Genomic DNA, 20,855 nt, shown 5'->3' with positions numbered 1-20,855 from the left:
TGTAATGATTTTCACAGCCCTGATCGGCTGTAGCTAAATCAGATGCGCACGGCTCCCTGCTCCAGCAGCGTCAGCACAAGTGCACACCTGAAGGTGGTTGAGAAGCAAGCCTCCGGCTTCTGCAGGGGCCCTCACTCTCAACTGAAAGTAATTTGCATTCTCAAAATAACTGCGAAGTTTTCTTTTGAAGTGCCTTTAACTTTTGGAAATTTCAATCTGAAACCCAAATAATATGCGGAGAACACAGGCTCAAAAGGTGATGTTTTAAAAAATCTATTTATTAAACTACAGTTGATTTACAATATTGTGTTAGTTTCAGGTGTACAGCTTCAGATTCTTTTTCAGTATGGCTTATTACAAGGTATTGAATATAGTTCCATGTGCTATACAGTAGACCTTGTTGTTTATCCATCCTATATATAATAGTTTGCATCTGCTAATCCCAAGCTCCCACTCCATCCCTCCTCCACTCCCCCTCCTTCGCAACCACAAGTCTGTTCTCTATGCCTGTGAGTCTGTTTCTGTTTCATAGATAAGTTCATTTGTGTCATATTTTAGATTCTACATATAAGTGGTATCACATGGTATTTGTCTATTCTGATTTACTTAGTATGATAATCTCCAGGTCCATCCATGTTGCTGCAAATGACATTATTTCATTCTTTTTTATGGCTGAGTAGTATTCCATTATATATATGTACCACATCTTCTTTATCCATTCATCTGTTGATGGACATTTAAGTTGCTTCCATGTCTTGGCTATTGTGAATAGTGCTGCTGTGAACATTGGGGTGCATGTATCTTTTCCAGTTATGGTTTCCTCCAGATATATGCCCAGGAGTGGGATTGCTGGATCATATGGCATCTCTATTTTTAGTTTTTTAAGGAACCTCCATATTGTTTTCCCTAGTGGCTGTACCAATTTACATTCCCACCAGCAGCGTAGGAGGGTTCCCTTTTCTCCATACCCTCTCTAGCATTTATTATTTGTAGACTTTTTAATGATGGCCATTCTGACCAGTGTGAGGTGACACCTCATTGTAGTTTTTTTTTTTTAATTTTATTTATTTTAGTTATTTATTTTTGGCTGTGTTGGGTCTTTGTTGCTGCGCACAGGCTTTCTCTAGTTGCGGCAAGCAGGGGGGCTACTCTTGGTTGTGATGCGTGGGCTTCTCATTGCAGTGGCTTCTCTTTGTTGCAGAGCACAGGCTCTAGGTGCATGGGCTTCAGTAGTTGTGGTGCACAGGCTCAGCAGTTGTGGCACACGGGCTTAGATGCTCCGTGGCATGTGGGATCTTCCCGGACCAGGGCTTGAACCCATGTCCCCTGCATTGGCAGGCGGATTCTTAACCACTGCGCCACCAGGGAAGTCCCCTCATTGTAGTTTTGATTTGCATTTCTCTGATGATTAGCTATATGGAGGATCTTTTCATGTGCCTGCTAGCCATCTGTATGTCTTCTTTGGAGAAATGTCTATTTAGGTCCTCTGCCCATTTTTTGATTGGGTTGTTTGTTTTTTTGATACTGAGTTGCATGAGCTGTCTGTGTATTTTGGAAATTAAGCCCTTGTCAGTCATATTGTTTGCAAATATTTTCTCCCAGTCTGTAGGTTATCTTTTCATTTTGTTTATGGTTTCCTTTGCTGTGCAAAAGCTTATAAGTTTGATTAGATCCCTTTTTTTTTCTTTTTTTAAAATTTCTTTTGCCTTGGGAGACTGACCTAAGAAAATTTTACTGCGATTTATGTCTGAGAATGTTTTGCCTACGTTCTCTTCTAGGAGCGTTATGGTGTCATGTCTTATATTTAAGTACTTAAGCCATTTCAAGTTTATTTTTGTGCGTGGTGTAAGGGTGTGTTCTAACTTTACTGACTTACATGTGGCTGTCCAGCTTTCCCAACACCACTTGCTGAAGAGGCTGTCTTTTCTCCCGTGTATAGTTTTGCCTCCTTTGTTGAAGATTAATTGACTAGGTGTGTGGGTTTATTTCTGGGCTCTCTATTATGTTCCATTGATGTTATGTGCCTGTTTTTGTGCCAATACCACGCTGTTTTAATTACTGTAGCTTTTAGACTTTGTCTAAAGTCTGGGAGAGTTATGCCTCCATCTTTGTTTTTTCCCTCAGAATTGCTTTGGCAATTCTGGGTCTTTTGTGGTTCCATATAAATTTTAGGATTATTTGTTCTACTTCTGTGAAAAATGTCATGGGTAATTTGATAAGGATCACATAAAATCTGTAGATTGCTTTGGGTTTTGTGGCCATTTTAACAATATTAATTCTTCCAATCTAGTAGCAGGGGATATTTTTCTATTTCTTTGGATTATCTTCAATTTCATTTATCAGTGTTTTACAGTTTCCAGCATATAGGTCTTTCACATCCTTGGTTAGGTTTATTCTAGGTTTTTTTTTTTGGCGGGGGGTAGGGGTGGACACTATTTTAAATGGAATTGTTTTTTACTTTCTACTTCTGATATTTCATTGTCAGTATAAAGAAATGCAACACATTTCTGTATATTGTTCTTGTATCCTGCTACCTTGCTGAATTCATTTATTAGTTCTAATAGTTTTTGTGTGGAGTCTCTAGGGTTTTCTATATAGAGTATCATTTCGTCTGCATACAATGACAATTTTACCTCTTCCCATTTTATTTCTTTTTCTTATCTGATTACTGTATTAAGACTTCCAATCCTATGTCAAATAGAAGTGGTGAGAGTGGACATCCTTGTCTCATTCCAGAATTTAGCAGGAAGCCTTTCAACTTTTCACCATTGAGTATTATATTGGCTATGGGTTTGTTGTAAATGGCTTTTATTATGTTGAGATATGTTCCCTCTATACCCATTTTGGTGAGATTTTTTTATCATGAATGGATGTTGAATTTTATCAAATGCTTTTTCTGTATCTATTGATGATCATGTGGTTTTTTACTTTTCTTTTGTTGATGTGGTGTATCACATTGATCGATTTGTGTTTTGAACCATCTTTGTGACCCTGGAATGAATCCAACTTGATCATGGCATATGATCCTTCTTATGTGTCATTGGATTCTGTTTGCTAATATTTTGCTGAGGATTTTTGCATCTATATTCATCAGAGATATTGGCCTGTAATATTCTTTTTTGGTAGTATCTTTGGTTTTGATGTCAGGGTGATGGTGGCTTCATAGAATGACTTTGGGAGCGTTCCCTCCTCTTCAGTCTTTTGGAAGAGTTTGAGAAGAACAGGTATGAGTTCTTCTTTGTATGTTTGGTAGAATTCCCCAGTGAAGCCATCCAGTTCTGGACTTCTGTTTGCAGGGAGTTTTTAAAATTACAAATTCTATTTCATTTCTAATGATCAATCTGTTCAAATTATCTGTTTCTTGATTCAGTTCTGGCAGACTGCATGTTTCAAGAAACTTGTCCATTTCTCCTAGGTTGTCTATTTTGTTGGCATATGATTTCTTATGGTTTTTTGAATTTCTGTGGTATCAGTTCTTATTTCTCCTCTTTCATTTCTTATTTTATTTATTTGGTTCCTCTCTTTTCTTTGTGGTGAGCCTTTCTTCTTCTCTTTTCTTCCTGATGAGCCTTGGTGGCCAGAGGTTTGTTGATTTTGTTTATCCTTTCAAAAAAACAGCTCTTGGTTTTTTATTGATTTTTTTCCATTTTTTTAATCTCTTTTATTTCTTCTCTGATCTTTATTATTTCCTTCCTTCTGCTGACTTTCGGTTTTGTTTCTTCTTCTTTTTCTAATTCTTTTAGGTAGTAGTTTAGGTTGTTTATTTGAGATTTTTCTTGTTTTTTTTGAAGAAGGCCTGTATCACTATGAACTTCCCCTCTTAGGATTGTTTTTGCTGCATCACATAGATTTTGTATGGTTGTGTTTTCATTGTCATTTGTCTCAAGGTATTTTTTGATTTTCTCTTTGATTTCATCACTGACCCATTGGTTTTTTAGTAGCATGTTGGTTAGTCTCCATGTAGTCTATTTTTTTCTCATTTCTCTTTCTCTGGTTGATTTCTAGTTTCATGCCATTGTAGTCAGAGAAGACGCTTGAAATAATTTCTATCCTTTTAAATTTGTTGAGGCTTGTTTTGTGCCCTAGTATGTAGTCCATCCTAGAGAGTGTTCCATGTGCACTTGAAAACAAGGTGTATTCTGGTTTTTTTAGACTTAGGTCCTGTAGATATCAATTAAGTCTAACTGTTCTATTGTGTCATTTAGAGTCTTTGTTTCCTTTTTGATTTTCTGCCTGGAAGATCTGTCCACTGATGTCAGTGGAGTGTTAAAATCTCCCACTATTATTGTGTTCCCATCAATTTCTCCTTTTAATGTTTGTATTTGTTTTAATGTATCTATGTGCTCCTATATTGGATGCATTTATATTATATAATATTAATAACAAGAATATTATAACAAGTATAATATTCTCTTCTTGTATTGATCCTTTCATCATTTTATAGTGTCCTTCTTTGTCTTTCTTTATGGCCTTTGTTTTAAAGTCTATTTTGTCTGCTATGAGTATTGCGACCCTCGCTTTCTTGTTGTTTCCATTTGCATGAAATATCTTTTTCCATCCCCTCATTTTTAATCTATGTGGATCTCTTGTAGGCAGCATGTTGTAGGTTCTTGTTTTATTATCCAATCTGTCACTCTATGTCTTTTGATTGGAGTGTTTAGTTCATACACATTTAAGATAATTTATTGATAGGTATGTATTTATTGCCATTTTAAACCTTGTTTTCCAGTTGATTTTGTATTTCTTCTTTGTTCCTTTCTTCTTTTTGTTTTTCCTTTTGTGGTTTGATAACTTTCTTTTGTATTACACTTGAGTTCTTTTCTTACTGGTTTTTGTGAGTCTATTGTATGGTTTTTTTTAAATTTAATTTTATTTATTTTTTTACACAACAGGTTCTTATTAGTCATCAATTTTATACACATCAGTGTATACAGGTCAATCCCAATCGCCCAATTCATCACACCACCACCACCACCCCCCCGCTGCTTTCCCCCCTTGGTGTCCATACGTTTGTTCTCTACATCTGTGTCTCAATTTCTGCCCTGCAGACCGGTTCATCCGTACCATTTTTCTAGGTTCCACATATATGCGTTAATATACAATATTTGTTTTTCTCTTTCTGACTTACTTCACTCTGTATGACAGTCTCTAGGTCCATCCACGTGTCAACAAATGACCAAATTTCGTTCCTTTTTATGGCTGAGTAATATTCCATTATATATACGTACCCCATCTTCTTTATCCATTCGTCTGTCGTTGGGCATTTAGGTTGCTTCCATGACCTGACTATTGTAAATAGTGCTGCAGTGAACACTGGGGTGCATGTGTCCTTTTGAATTATGGTTTTCTCTGGGTATATGCCCAGTAGTGGGATTGCTGGATCATATGGTAATTCTATTTTTAGTTTTTTAAGGAACCTCCATACTGTTCTCCATAGTGGCTGTATCAGTTTACATTCCCACCAACAGTGCAAGAGGGTTCCCTTTTCTCCACACCCTCTCCAGCATTTGTTGTTTGTAGATTTTCTGATGATGCCCATTCTAACTGGTGTGAGGTGATACCTCATTGTAGTTTTGATTTGCATTTCTCTAATAATTAGTGATGTTGAGCAGCTTTTCATGTGCTTCTTGGCCATCTGTATGTCTTCTTTGGAGAAATGTCTATTTAGGTCTTCTGCCCATTTTTGGATTAGGTTGTTTTGTTTTTTTAATATTGAGCTGCATGAGCTGTTCGTGTATTTTGGAGATTAATCCTTTGTCCGTTGATTCGTTTGCAAATATTTTCTCCCATTCTGAGGGTTGTCTTTTCGTCTTGTTTATGGTTTTCTTTGCTGTGCAAAAGCTTTGAAGTTTCATTAGGTCCGATTTGTTTATTTTTGTTTTTATTTCCATTACTCTAGGAGGTGGATCAAAAAGATCTTGCTGTGATTCATGTCAAAGAGTGTTCTTCCTATGTTTTCCTCTAAGAGTTTTATAGTGTCCGGTCTTACATTTAGGTCTCTAATCCATTTTGAGTTTATTTTTGTGTATGGTGTTAGGGAGTGTTCTAATTTCATTCTTTTACATGTAGCTGTCCAGTTTTCCCAGCACCACTTATTGAAGAGACTGTCTTTTCTCCATTGTATATCCTTGCCTCCTTTGTCGTAGATTAGTTGACCACAGGTGCTTGGGTTTATCTCTGGGCTTTCTATCTTGTTCCATTGATCTATGTTTCTGTTATTGTATGTTTTTAATTTGTGGTTACCCTGGTTTTCAAGTATGGTAACCCATAACTATAACTACTTGCTTTAGACTGATAGTCATGCAAGCTCTGCATTCTAAAAGATGTACATTATCCTACCACCCTCCACATTTTGATGTCCATTTTACATCGTCATGTTTATCCATTTGCTGTTCCTTATAGTTGTAATCGCATTCACAAAATTAAAAAAAAATTTTTTTAATCTATGTACTGGCTTATTTAACTGACCTTCAATCCTTTTATATATTTGCCTTTCCTATTGTGATCTTCTCCTTTCTTATAGGTTCTTGCTTCTTCCCTATTTAAAGAAGACCTTTCAATATTTCTTTTAGGATAGGGTTAGTATTGCTGTATTCTTTTAGTTTTTGATTGAGAAATTCTTTCTCTCTCCTTTTAATCTAAATGATAATCTTGCTGGGTAGAGTATTCTAGGTTGCAGATTTATCCCTTTCAGGACTTTGATTAGAGCTTGCCACTCCCTTCTGGCCTGCAATGTTGCTGTAGAGAAATCAGTTGATAGCCTTATGGGGGTTCCCTTGTAACTGACTCTTTTTCTCTTGCTGCCTTTAGAATCCTCTATAACTTTTGCCATTTTAATTATGATACGTCTTGGTGTGGGACTCTCTGTACTTCTTGTACCTGGATATCTTGTTTCCTTCTTTAGGTTTGGAAAGTTTTCAGCCATAATTTCTTCAAATACATCTTGATCCACTTTTCCCTTTCTTTGCCTTCTGGAATGCCTATTATGTGTAGATTGGCATGCTTTGTATTATCCTATATGTCTCGTATGTTGCTTTCATTTTTTTCATTTGTCTTTCTGTCTGCTGTTCTGTTTGGGTGACTTCTGTTATTCTACCTTACAGATCACTTTTCGTTCTTCTGCATTATTTAGTTTGCTATTTATTGCCTTTAGCTCAGTTTTTACCTTGGCAATTGAGTTGTCTGATTTTCATTGTCTCTTTATGGTTTCTAGTTCCTTGTTACAGTGATCTCCATTTCTACCGATAGTCTTTCTTAATTCCTTCAGCATTTTTACTACGTCCTTTTTGAACTCAGGGGTCCGGTAGACTGGAGAGGTCTGCTTCACTGTTTGTTTTTTCTTTCAGGGACTTCTCTTTTTCCTTTAATTGGGAGTACTTCCTCTGCTTTGTCATTTTACTTTCATTTCTCTTACGCTAAGAGTTTAGGAGAAACAGTTACGTACTGTGGTCTTGAAAGGCTGTTTGTATGTGGGAGCATCCCTTTGTAGACTGTGTAAGTCCAATATTTTTGATGCAAGGGCTGTATTTGGTGTGGATACCTGCCATGACTTTGCTCAGAGCGTGCTGGCCACTGTCCCCTTGATAAAGGGTGTGTTTGGTGCTGTGGTGACCAGAGCCTGCACTGGATATTGGGTAGGGCTTCCTCTTTGGTTGTCACAGCCCTGTCGGGGGTAGGGCTTGCTCCCCAGTTGTTGGAGTAAAAGCCCCAGGTCCGGTTCTAAGCTGCAGTGTGAGGTAGGTGAGACTGGAGCACTCCCCCTGGAAAGGAGCCGCTGGGTGTTCCTCTGCAGGACCTGTTTGCTGGGACAGGCAACTCCGTGACACCACCCCCCACCTGGTGTGCACATGCACAAAATCGGCCCAGTCTCTACTGCAAGAGCGCACGCGTCAGCTCTGCCTGCCTTTGGCACGTGCACACTCACAAAGTGGGAGCTCCGGAAGCCGTGCCCGCTGTGAGCATGGTGCGAATGAGGCTTCCATGACGGACCCACGCTCTGTCCCACACACCCCCCCATTTGTGGCCTGGACCACATCCTAGGCCCTTCGGGCTATGTCCAAATAGCCAAACCAAGTCCTCTCCTCGAGTCTGTCCGCTGAAGCCCGAGTTTCAGCACCCAGGCACTGCACACACCAGTAAGTGCGTGTCTTGGGCTGGGAAGTGTGGTGACGTGGCAGCAGTCAGTGTCGGTTCCTCTCTATCCTGCTTGGAAGCAAGCCAGCCTGTGCACACTCCTCTTGGGCAAATTCCAGGCCCCTGCAGCCACCTATCTATCTGTCCTGGCTGAGCTCCCAGCCGGAGAAGGAGGTTCCCAGGGTAAGGAAACCATTCCTCTTTCATGGCTCCCTCCCAGGGGCACAGGTCCCACCTTGATTCCCCCCCTTTTTTCCCTTTAGTCGTACCAGGTTACATGGGGATCTTTCTTACAGCTTTAGTTGTATGAGATCTTCTGCCCGCTTTCAGTTGGTATTCAGTTGGTATTCACTGTTTGTTCTTTCAGGCGACTTCTCTTTTTCTTTCAATTGGGACTGCTTCCTCTGCTTTTTCTTTAGCACTTTCAGTTGGTGTTCTGTGAGAATTGTTCCAGTTGTAGATGTATTTTTGACATATTTGTTGGGGGGAGGTGAGCTCCACATCCTTCTACCCTGCCATCTTGATCTCCTCCTCCCAAAAGATGATTTAAGAAGTAGACATTATTTTTTTTTTTTAAGTTGAACTGACATTTATCTTCCCCAGGATCAGCTCATGCAGTTAATGAACTTGTGGATACTGGCATCTCACTGGTTGGGCAAGCTGGGCCTGGCCACCAGGTCTGGGAGCTGGGTTTGGACCTTCTTAGAGGAGTCTTGGTTTCCACCCGGGACCAAGCTGATGATCCGGCAACTTTCCTGGTGGCCCTTGACTTTCCCCTGTCATCTTCTTTCCACCCAGCTCTACCTGCACACCACCTTCCCTTTACCAGAGCCACCCCTGAGGGCTTGGGGGGCTGAGATTCCTGTCTCCACTGGGTGACATCCTGAGGGGCTGGACCCAGGTCTGCACTGTTACCAGGGCAGGGAACTGTCTGGAACTCCAAACTCCTGAAACTTCTGACATACAGCCCATGTTACGGTGTGTTTCCTATGATCCTATACCTGTGACTGGCACATTTATGGTCCAGAAAGTGACGCTGACTTCTAGAACATGAATGCGTCTCATTTACGCACCACGAGAAGGGAGCTTTACCTGTCCGTGTTGGTCTTGATGAGATTACCGGCTGAGCTGTCACCTCTCTGGCTGCTGTAGGCTTGGAGCCGTGCTTGGTTGCTCTTCCACAGGCATCTGTGCAGCACCCACTTGGTGCCGGAGCTTTTGCAGGCCCTGGGGGTAGAGTCAGGAGACCAGGTGCTAGGTGGGATAGAACGTTTAAAGCAGAAAAAAAAAAAAAATTCACATAGACAATTAAAAACCAGATGGTCTGAGTGGAGTGCAGGAATTAAAATAGAGGGATGTCGGGCTTCCCTGGTGGCGCAGTGGTTGAGAGTCTGCCTGCCAATGCAGGGGACACGGGTTCCAGCCCTGGTCTGGGAAGATCCCACATGCCGCGGAGCGACTAAGCCCGTGAGCCACAATTGCTGAGCCTGCGCGTCTGGAGCCTGTGCTCCGCAACGGGAGAGGCCGCGATAGCGAGAGGCCCGCGCACCGCGATGAAGAGTGGCCCCCGCTTGCCGCAACTAGAGAAAGCCCTCGCACAGAAACGAAGACCCAACACAGCCATAAATAAATAAATAAATAAATAAATAAATAAAATTAAAAAAAAAAAAAAGATAAAAGTACATTCATTTAAAATAAATAAATAAATAAATAAAAAATAAAAAATAAAAAAAAATAGAGGGATGTGACGGTGACGGGAGACTCCTCTGCGGTACGTGATTTGGGACGGCTTCTCTGGGGGAAGACAGGCTGAGGAGCAAAGCTCAGGGGCAGGGCAGGCGAGGCAGATGGTGAGGAGCCTGCGGGAAGGAGCTGGACTGGAGGCAGCGGGGCTGTAAGAGAAAAGCGGAGGCTTGAGCTTCCGTCTCGAGTCTTTGGGAAACCCCTGTAGTGGCATGTTCTGGTCCCCTGTTTTACAACGTGGCTTGGGCTGCGTTTGCACAAGCGTGGGAAGGTTTGGGAGGTGGTTTCGGTGTAGCGGGGATGACAGCCCTAAGGTAGGAGATGGGAGGAATGGGGTGTGCTTGGCAGGTGGAGTCGCCAGGACCCGACGGGGAGGGGCAGAGTCATCCAGGGTGACGTCTGCAGTTTGGGTCCGAGTAGCCAGCTGGTAGTGGTCCCTGAGATGGGGATGACTGGGAGAAAAGTTGGCCGGGGTGGGAGGTGAGGGATTCAGAGCGCTGGCCTGTTTGGGTGTCAGCAAATCTCACACTTCTACATTTAGGAACCAACCCCTCCAGCGGGAGAGGAAGTGGATGTAACTCCCCGCTGGTGCTGCCCCTCCACCCACTGCTTGGGGTCGTCAGAGCCTGATGGCTTCGCCAGGCCCAGGACAGACCTGGAGTTTTTAACTGTTACTTCCGAACGTGTTCAGCCTGCTGCTTGTTTGAGGGACTTTCCTCTAGCTCTAACAGACAAAAATCGTCTTTGTGAAAATGCGGTACTTCAAAAGGCCCATTCTCTACTTCCCTTTTCACCTGAATTGCCAGACCCTTGCTTAATTTTGCCCTGACTCTGAGTACATGACCTCAAACAAGGGACGGGATAGAGGAGACATGCTTGTGGTTGCCGGGGTGGATGGGGAGGGAGGGCACAGCTGTGCACGAGGGAAGCGCCCTCTCCCGCCGGCCCCGCCCACTGTGGAAGGGGCTTCCTTCCAGGCAGTGGTTCTCCACCCCAGCTGTGCGCTAGAACCACCCAGGGGAGCTCTGCTAACCCCCAGGCCACACCCCCGCCCATTAAATCCGAACGGAGTGGGGTAGGGGAAGTAGGGACGGGTGATGGCAGTGCTGTCACCAGGGCTGCGCACCTGAGGCTGGCGGGACTCAGGGACCCTGGTCCCCCAGGTGCTGTTGCTGAGCTGAACTGACCTGAGAGCCCAGTTCATGTTTGAGCTGCTGTCGTGGGATGGCCTGGCCGCAGAGGCCCTCAGCCTGGCTCCGGCCACTGAGCTCTGCACTCAGAGAGACTGGAGCCCTCTAGCAAACAAACAGGAAGAGATGAATGCACAGGTTTGGCCTGTCCTCAGCCAAGACCTGCCCAGACAGAGTCCTTCTGGGCAGGTGGTTGTTGCTTTGGGGGAAGGAGTAATGGAATAGCTGCTAACAGATTGAAAATTGGGCAATACTGTAATCAATTGATTTCCTGAGCGATGTGAGTAAAAGGATCCCAAAACTGATTCTGGGCTCAGCGAGGGAGAGTCTCTGCTACCAGCCCGGGAGGATGACGCCCCGTGTGAGGACTGTGGGAAGCACTGCAGGTCTCAGAACACATTTCTGTACTTCTCCACAGGGAAAAAGGGATCTGCTTACTCACCCTCTCTCAGGTTAAGCTGCATGTTTGGCCAGCACTCTTGGTAATTCGGTTCCTGTTACAGGCAGACCTCCGAGATACCCTGGGTTTGGTTCCAGACCACTGCAATAAAGCGAGTCATGTGAATTTTTGGTTTTCCAACGTATATGAAAGTTATGCTTACACTGTACTATAGTCTATTAAGTGTGCAGTAGCATTATGTCTATAAAAAACAATGTACATACCTTAATTTAAAAATAATGCTGTTTGAAAAATGGCACCAATAGAATTGCTCAACACAGGATTGCCACAAACCTTCAATTTGTAAAAAACTCAATTTCTGTGAAGTACAATGAAACAAGGTCTGCCTGTACAATCATTGCTAATGATGATGCCAAAAATCAGTCTGTGCTTTTTAAAGAGTAATTTGGAGCGTTGAGTGTTTTAATGAATCATGAGTTGAGGAAAATTTCGTTCTCTCTTCATTCTGGTGCTTTTTATGGGGAAGAAGTCAGGACTTTTATCCTGCTTGTCTTTTTAATAAGGTTTTGATTTAAGAATCCCCAGAGAAGGCAGTTTTTTCAAGGGGATATTGCCGCTCCTTCCCACCCCACCCTCCAGGCAGGGCAGCTAAAGAGAAGATGCCAAAGAGCTGAGCTGCCGGAGGCAGCGTGAGGCCCTGAGCGGACGGCACCACCCCCCCCCCCCCCCCCCCCCCGGCCAGAGCACGCACGGTGGCCTGGGTCTGCCCAGCGTGGCCCGCGACTCCAGCTTGCGTGCTGGTGAAAGACGGCAGAGAGCAAACCGGTGACTCCCCGCCCTGGGTTTGTCCACGGAGAAACTTCGAGGGCTTGCTAAAAGTTCAGAGAGTCCTGGGTCCCTCTACAAGCCAGCAGGACAGCATCTTAGCATCCCGGGGAGGGACCAAGAGTCTGCATTTAACAAGGTCTCAGGACCCTTAAGTGACCACAGGACCAAATGATCATCAGGGTTCCTTCAGAGCAGCAATTTTGTGCTTCTGGAGTTAATTCTGCCAATGCCCGCCACTTCACCAGTAGGCGAGGATGTGGGAAGCTTCGCTGGGGCGGGGGGCAGTTTCATTACAAGCTACATGACCGCACACTGAGGGGATCCAGACCCAAGAGCAGTGGGCAGCGGCCGGTTGACCCAGGAGAAGCTGTCTCGAGGCCAGATGGCATCTGACCCCATCTTTCAGGCAGGAACCAAGTAGGCCTGCCCCGTTTGTGCAGGAAAGGTTGGAGCGTCGCCCACCGACCTCAGATCCAGCTGAACTCTTCACCTCAGGCAGGGGGGCCGTTGCAGTTTGTTTCCTTTTAGCTGCTGGGGTTTTTCTTTGGGCTTTAGCTACAGGTCTTAAGTTCTGGTCCTGCCCCCTGTGCAGCGTGTCCAGCCAGGGGATACAGGAGACACAGGAAGACAGGCCGAGCCCCAGCTCCCCGCCACTTCCCAGGGCCTCGGCACTGTGCTGAGGAAGGCCAGGTAGAGGTCGTGGGGGCAGAAGCCTTCCCGCCCCCCCACGGGCCACGTTGCCTTTGGGGATCACAGAGCTCCGCGAGGCAGATCGAGCCTTGAGGGACCAGCCACGGGGCGGCCGGTGGGTGGAGTAGGGCTGGCCCGACCCAGAGGCCTGGGGGCCTGTCACTCGTCAGCTTCAGAAGCAGCCTTGCTCCAGGACAGGCGAGGAAAGGGCGCGAGTGGAGACAGGAGCTCCCGTGTAGACTGCATCAGAGGCCAGGGGCGGGGGGGCGGTCCCTGCCGCAGTTCCTACCTTTGCTTCCAGCAGTGCAGTTAAGTATAGACGAGCCCGTGACGTCCAGGAACCGCTGCCCTTAGGAGCTGCCCTCAGCAGGGCAGGCACTGCGGGTGGGCAGTCGTCCAAGCCCAGTGGGTTCTGAGTCTCTTCCCCGGCCTGGGCCAAGCCCCCAACCTGGGACCTGAAAGAAGAGGCATTTCCGAAAAGCTAGGTCACTTGGGGCTGGGTCATTCAGGGCAGAGGGCCCGTCAGACGGCTCCCCTCGGCCTGGCCGCTGCGGGCAGGGGCCCCTCCCGGGAGGTCTGCGGGACGCTCTGGCCTGACGCCAAGGGGCTCCCCCCTCCACAGCCACACACGTAGACGGGGGGCTGGTCGCAGTTCGCAGGGAGCCTCGAAGGCTCCTTTCAGTCAAAACCCATTATGGCTGTCCTCCCCGTGTGGAGGGCAAGTGTGGCTGGTAGATTCTGTGACAAACCAGGGAATATCGCATCCTCATTCTGATGCTAGTTTAGTTAAATTTATTTCGCTTTTAGTTTCTTACGGTGACTTGTCAAATCAGGAAATAGATTCATATTCTGTGCCTCACCCCCTTTCTGTCTCTCATAAATAAGACATGTTTAAAGGTCTCGTAAGTATCAAATGACACCAGCTGCAAGAGTCTGAAGTGCATCTGGGGTGAAATACTACATTTTACATCAGTAGTTGACAGTCGAAGTGGGCTCGTGAGAGCACGGGAGACATGAGTAACGGAAAAGGTTGCAGAGGCAAAAACTAACTTCTGGGGGGATTCGGGTGGCATGGCCGCTCTGCTTCTCCAGGTTTGTGAACTAAATCGCACCATCTCTGCCGTCCCGTCAGGCTGAAGGTCACATAAACCCCGCAGCTGAGGGGCGCTCGTCAGCACCTCTCCGCGCCCGCGCCCGCTCAAAGGCTGCGGGAAGAGCCCGTCCCCACTCGGCACCTCCCCCATCAGGAGCCGTCCCCTAACCCTTGCTCCCCCAGACCCAGGCAGGCCCCTCCGCAGCCCATATGGACGGGGCCAGCTGCCGGGAGCCCATCTCGGCGCGGCCCTGCGGAAGGCAGAACTGGCTAGAAAAAATGAGGACTGTCTGCAGTGACGGCGGCCTCCTGAGATGCTACAGACCTAAAGGAGCCTTCGGGGAGGAAAGCAGGCTGGAGCAAGAGGCAGAGGCTTTCGACTTGCAGTCTGTAAACGGGCCTCCTCTCCCCGACAGCCGGACGGAGTGTGCGCCGTGTGCAGCCCGCGTGGTGTCTGGGGCTCCCAAGGGGGGCAGCCAGGTACCCGGGCACCAGCAGTGTTTGTGCTCAGAGTCTTGTTTCCTCCATAAGTAAATAGCTGTTACCAAAAACCTCTGTGTATTTTAAGCCAGATCCCAAAGGAGTTATTCATTGGTTCAGTAACTAGGGCAGAGCTCTACGCACGTTGTCCAGCACCCAGGGCACCCAGGCGGCTGGGCCCTGCGGCGGGGCCCCAGGACTGGAGCGGCAGGACTCCTGCCGCCCAGCCTCACGTGACTCAGCGTGTCCTGTGTTCTCTCCACAGCAGATGCAGCGCGTGGCCGAGAACCTGAAAGAGGACTGGAGGGAAGGCGGGAAGGAGGCGGCGCCCTGAGGGCCGGCGGAGCCAGCGGGCGCCCTCCCCGCGCGGAGCCCCACCTGCACGCCCGCCGCCCGACCTTGCTCTGGAGCCGCCGCTGCCCAGCCTGGCACGTGGACGAACCGCCAGCTCCCCGGGTCGCCTTGACAGTGACCTTCGGCCCGTCGGGGTGGCAGGCGGGGGCGTCCAGCGAGGTGCCTCTCTCTGGCTCTGTCCTGCTCTATGTTCACAGACCCTTTGTCCACGGAACAGAGGTCACCGAGCTATTAAAGGCCTCATGCCCGCCTGACGCCTCCTTCCGTGTGTGGATGGAGCAGCCCCTCTGCTCCGAGCCGGGTCGTGGAAGGGGGAGCCGCCAGGGCAGCCAAGGGCCGGGCTAGCCTCGAGGCTGGGCCGCTTCCAAGGCGCGTGGAAGCCCCAGGGGTCCTCGGGAGGTTCTGCTGCTGCCGGGCCTTCCCTGGGGGTGCGCAGCAGGGGCCGCTGGGCTGCCTTCAGCACACCCGGCCGGCTGGGCCACACCTGGGGGGTCTGTCCCGGCTGTGCCCGCAGTGGGGCAGCTCGTTCGCCAGCACAGCATCCCCCGGCCCCCGGGAACCGCCCTCTGGGCTCCTGGCTCTGGTCCAGCCCTGGGGACCACCCCCGCTCAGGCCAGGCCTGGCTTCCTTTCCCACCAGCTGCTCAAACTGCCCCAGACAACAGCCAGCCCCACCCCACTGGTCCCTCATAGCCAGGACACCGGGCCCACCTGGGGAAGGCCGGGCAGGTCTAGACCCGTGTCCCTCGCTCCGTGTCCGGCCCCTCGATTCCCTGCTTCACATCAAGACCGGGGTGGCCGCAGCAGGCCCGCTCCGCGCATGCTCTTGGAAGCCCAGCTCTCCTGTCTGCCCCGCGTGGTTGGTCAGCGGGTGCTGCCAGACTGTCGTCTTTGCCAGCACGGACGCCTGTGGTCAGCCTTGCCCTGCCCCCTTGGTCTAAGGCCCTGCATGGCACAAGTACTCACTGGTGGTTCCGTGCTTGATGGATACTTTCTAGAACATTCTCGGGTCTTAAAACACCAGGGAATGGTAGCCGCCACTCCAGTCCTGAGCCGCCAAGAGCTTCCCTGCAATTCCAGCCTGGGCGCCTGTGGTTGCTGGGAAAGGAGAAAGTTCAGGTGGGTCCTTGGACCCAGCTCTGTCTCCCCCAGAGCGGGTTTTGGGGACCAGTCACATGAGTGCAGCTGGGTGTGAGGCGGTGGGTTCCGGGTGGACCCCATCAGCTCGCCTCCCCACCTGTGGGCTCACAGCTGCTCTCCAGGCTGGCCCTCCTCGCCCTGCGACAGTGCGGACCCCGGGCTCCCTGCGCTCGTCTTTCCCAGAAGCCTCCCCCTGCCCTTCCTCAGCCTGACCCAGCAGAACCACGTCACTTACCCAGGACTAAGCCAGTCATGCTCGGGGGAAACGGGACCGGGTCAGCCTGGACGCGGGGACCCACCTCACTGGGGTGGGTTCCTGGGCCTCGGGGAGGAGGAGGATGGACGTGGGAGCCGGTCAGGTGGAGACAAGAGGGAGGCTGGCAGGAAGGAGATGCCGCGTAGGCCCGCTAGGCCCCCAGAACTCCTCTTTGTGTCCCAGCGCTCGGCGTGGGTGGCGTCTGGCTCGTGGCAGGTGCCCAGGAGCAGGGGTGGAAGAAACCAAGGTGTCCTTCACTGCGCATCTCGTAGTCCCTTGTCACCCTAAGCGACCTGAGGGAGACACCCAGGATGACACTGTCCCACCGCCGCTCAGTGGCCTCACGTGCGTGAGCAGGATGCCGGCCCCGCTCCGCTGGTCTGCTCCCGCACCTCATCCTCGCAGGCTCGGCCCTTGTCCGCTTGTTCTGGCCTCACCCCAGCCTCAGCTCCCACCCCCGCCCCCCGCTGCCCTGCTGGCCCTGCGGTCCTCGTGCCCCACCCCCAACTCCGCTGCGCTGCCTCCGGCCTCTGTGGTCACAGGACGTGCCCTGCGCTGCTCCCCAGTTCTCCCAGACGCCCCGAGGATTCCGGCTGCAGGAGAGCCCTCCTCTCATCGTTCCTAGCCCGCCTTCCCCCATGGAGTGCACAAGAGCCGCAGGCATCACCTACCAGGAACAGGTGAGGCAGGAGCCCGAGCCCGGGTAAGAAAAGGTGCATAAAGAGATGGCGCCAGCAGGAGACCGAGGCAGCGGTGTCTCCAGACCGAGCAGGGAGCGGGCAGCCAGGAGCCCGGTCTCCTGTGCACACAGCCTGCCCCGGTTCTCAGGGCGCGTGAGGCCTTGCCCGCACCACAGTGACCCCAGGTCCTTGGACCCAAGCCCGGCCACCAGACGGCTCTCAAGGAGCCGCTGCGTGGGCAGGTCCCCAGAGAAGAGCCTCAGCACCTGGGGAGACCGGAGACAGGTGATGCCCCCGTTCCCACACAAGTCCCGTTCCGCCGGCCCTGCTGGGAGGGTCCCAGCGAGACGAGGCGTGTGCGGCCGCTGCACGGGTGGCCCTCGCTGGGCGGGACGCTCTCTGGGGCAGGGCCAGGCCGCAGCGCCGCTCCTTGCCTGCCGTGGCCTCTTCCCTGACTGCCGCCCTCCCTCAAGCTGTGAAATACAGACTGTCACAGAGTCCACGGATTGCCAGTGCGCCCTGGCCCAATTCACTTCTCAGCCCGACTATCCCCTCTCACGCCACCAGCATGATACTCAGTTCTGGGCCACCGACATTCACTGGGCCCCCAGGGGCAGGGGCTGGGCCCGTGCCCCCCACACAGGCGCCCCCTTGCTCTCTATGGTCAGGCCTGGTGGGCCTGGGTGCAGGCAGGGGGCAGGCAGTGGACCCTTCTCTCCCCCCTGGTGGCCACACTGACTCACTCCCCACCAGCGGCTCCAGAGCTCAGACGTGAGAACAAATCTTTATGCTGCTGGCTTTTGGGAGGAAACTAGAAGCAAATGGTTAGGGATACCCAACCCTACAGTGAAGCCGGAGGCCACTTCCCTCCTTGATATGCCCTCTGGGCCTCAGTTCCTCCTATTGTCCCTATTTTATAGATGAGAAAACTGAGGCACAGGGGGCTTCAGGGAATTGACGGCAGCGTGGCCCACATCTGCCAGGACGGTGCTTGCAGCCTGTACCAGGCCCTCGGCCCCAGCTCTCTATCAATCAGCCCTGACCCTGGAGCTCCTGCCCTCCTTCCAGCAGGAAACTAGCAACAAGAAGACGGAAGACCGAAGGCCACAGAACAAGAACCCTGGGATCCAGACTCTTCCTGACTCAGTTTAACCCATGGCCCTGCAATGACAGCCCCCGGCGCCGGGCAAGCAGCAGGTAATGGCGAGCTTCTTGCGGGTCAGCCAAGTCCGAGGACTGCCCTCCATGCCCCCGTGACCCGCCCTAGGGTGGCCTGAAGAGAAGGGACCTGACAGAAGCGGAGCCACCAGCACCTTCCAGGGCCACCAGGGACTGGAGGAAAGACATGGCCCCTCTGCCGGGGCAGCTGTGTCCTCAGCACTCTCCAGCCTGGGAGCACCCTTGCGTCACCACCACGAGGGGCCGGGCCGCAGCCTCTGCAGAGGAAGGAAGGCGCTTCCCCGCGTCCTAACAAGAGGACTGTCTGTGGTCTTCGGTGTCTGTACAAGTGGGCACCTGGGAAGGGTATGGGACGCTCCTCATCCCAACCTTCTAAGAGTCAAAGTTAGGAGGTCTTGCGAGCTAGCTGGGGCCCCAACCAAGCCCTGCACTGGGCGGGCAGTGAGGCTGGCATCAGCAACCGGGCCGCAGACCCCCCAAGAGAGACTCACCTGCACCCTGTTCAATGCGGATGCTCGGGTGCCACCACGCAGGCCTGAGGAACCGGGTTTTGGCAGCCTGGCCTGGGGCTCCATGTCCTTGAGGATGCCTGCGGTGGGCGCTGCCACACGCTGCACACTCTGGAGTGTGCGAAGTGAGGGGAGCAGAGGCCCTGCCGGCTTCTCCCCAGGAGGGGCTGATGCTAACGGCCCCGCAGAGCCAGCCTCCTCCCCTGCTGCCTCGTCACCAAGGTGCCAGGGATCTGGAGCAACAAGGACCTCCTTCGCACTGGGTGGGCACCCCTGGGCCTGAACAGGACCTGGGGCAGAGGAGCAACGGGGCGCAGGGCCAAAGAGACCTTCCAGTTCCAACACCCGGCGTTGGATGACTGGCATGCCCCACGACCCTTTGGAAGCCCCTGGGATACCCGGGCAGGTCAGAGGCAGAGCCACCACCACTCAGGAGGGAGGGGACGCCGGGCTTCCTGCTAACTGGTCTGTGAGCCTCACGTGATCAACAAACGTAAAAGAGATACGACGGCATTTTCCCTTGAGCTTGTGGCACAGATCACGCAGATGACACGTGGCCTCCTCTCTGGACCTTTCTGGCTGCTGGTGAACTCCCTCGGGGGACAGGGAAAATGCGGCACAAAGCATCGGGATCACGTGGCTCCTTCCGCTACCCACTGTCTTCTCCTGTGCACAGCCGAGAGCACCGCGGCCCGGGCAGGAGGACGCGGGAAGGGCAGAGCCGGGTGAGCCCAGGTCTGTGGACCCTCGTGCGGGGAGCACGACCTCCCCCCCGCCCCCGCCCCCGCCCCCGCAGGTGTCCAACAGGCCCAAGGTGTGAAGGCAGTCATCTGCTCAGGACCAGGAAGATCATCGAAGTGCCGAACAAAGGACCAGAGGGCAACTCAGTAGTGCAGACACAGATCCATGCCTCCCTTTACACAGCTGTCTGGCTCAAAAATAGGAAACAAATATGTTTCCACCCTAAGGGAGGCTGAAGAGCCACTTACAGTGATCTCTGCCTCTCCAATCCCAGAACACAAGGCCGAAAACTGGCACCACAGGGCTGGCCCTTTGCAGATGGAGTCAGCTAAATAAAACGGGGAGACCAAGCGTGGTACCAACAACTGCCTTCCAGGACCTGCCCAACTGCCCGCCAGCCGGGGCGCCCTGCCTGTGCCCTGGATGAGCAGCCCCTGGCATTTGGGCCACAACTGAAGGAAGGATGCAGGTAGGGATCTGCGTTAATAACCTGAACCGACCCAGTGATGTGCTGACTCCCACCTAAACCGTGTGCCCACTGGTCCAGGTTTTTGCTGTGCTTCCTACACAAACACGCTGAAGGTACCGACTCCTAAACACACCACAGGCATCCCCGGGCCGAGAGACGCTTCTTCCTCGGTCCTAATCTGCTCCCAGACGGCGGGTCCCAGGGAAGCTTCGGCACGCTGGAACCCCTTGGGGCATGTTGTGAGACCAGGTCTCAGCCCCTGACTCCAAATGCCTTCCCATCACAAGGTGTAATGAGCTGCCCGACATGGTCTCATCTGCGTGTCCGCATCCCTCAGGACCAGGGGTCTCACAGAATTCGGAATTTTTTCAGGTATTAGAAAGGTAACAAGATGCATAGACATCTGTTACGTAAGAGCTCCAGTGTGGTTTAAAGTGAACCCGTAGCCTAGTGCTTTAATACTGCTTTGCCCAGCCCCCTGGAGGGTCAGAGGTCATCCACTGCCTCCCCTCGCCGCATGCAGCGGGGGCAACCTGAGGGGTGGCTCTCGGGTCGGGTCAGCGCCGTGTACCCTTCTGAGCCCCACAGCCCGCCTAGCGGTCCCTTCCCGCGGGGCGCTCTCAGAGTCCCGCCCACACACTCACCATTACCGCGGCCGCCTCACTGCCGACACTTCTCAGAGAGGCCTCCTCAGGACCTGCTTCCACCTCTCGTTCTCCTCCGCCTCAGAGACCACAGCCTCGGCGAGCAGTTCTCGGGCTCACCTGTTGCTCTCCCGCTCGGTGGCCTCCACTCCTTGCTTCCCTGATGCCTCCTCTCAGCCCCACACTTGAGGCGGCCCCTGGGCTTCTGTCTCTGGCCTTGGCTGCTCTCTCTGGGCCTCTGCTCTCGCCAAAGCCTCCCATCCTCGTGGCTGAGATCACCTCCTTCATACCTGCAGAATACAGAGCTAACCCCTCAGCCAGGTGCAT

General features: G+C 51.1%; 1 protein-coding gene across 2 annotated transcripts in view; it reads left to right on the top strand.

The window, feature by feature from the left end:
* The window catches only part of ANO10 (anoctamin 10), a 238,650-nt gene extending 223,485 nt beyond the window's left edge, over nucleotides 1–15,165 (top strand). For both annotated transcript variants that reach the window (XM_068559255.1, XM_068559256.1), the window contains exon 13: nucleotides 14,823–15,165. In XM_068559255.1, the coding sequence (XP_068415356.1) occupies nucleotides 14,823–14,891 (69 nt within the window). In that variant the 3' untranslated portion in view covers nucleotides 14,892–15,165. The remainder of the gene's footprint in view (nucleotides 1–14,822) is intronic.
* Nucleotides 15,166–20,855: the final 5,690 nt, after the last annotated feature.

Source organism: Eschrichtius robustus, chromosome 12, assembly GCF_028021215.1.
Source record: "Eschrichtius robustus isolate mEscRob2 chromosome 12, mEscRob2.pri, whole genome shotgun sequence".
In the NCBI taxonomy this organism is placed as follows: Eukaryota; Metazoa; Chordata; class Mammalia; order Artiodactyla; family Eschrichtiidae; genus Eschrichtius; species Eschrichtius robustus.
The sequence above is the reverse complement of the archived record's forward strand: the minus strand, read 5'-3'. Positions and strand labels throughout refer to the sequence as shown.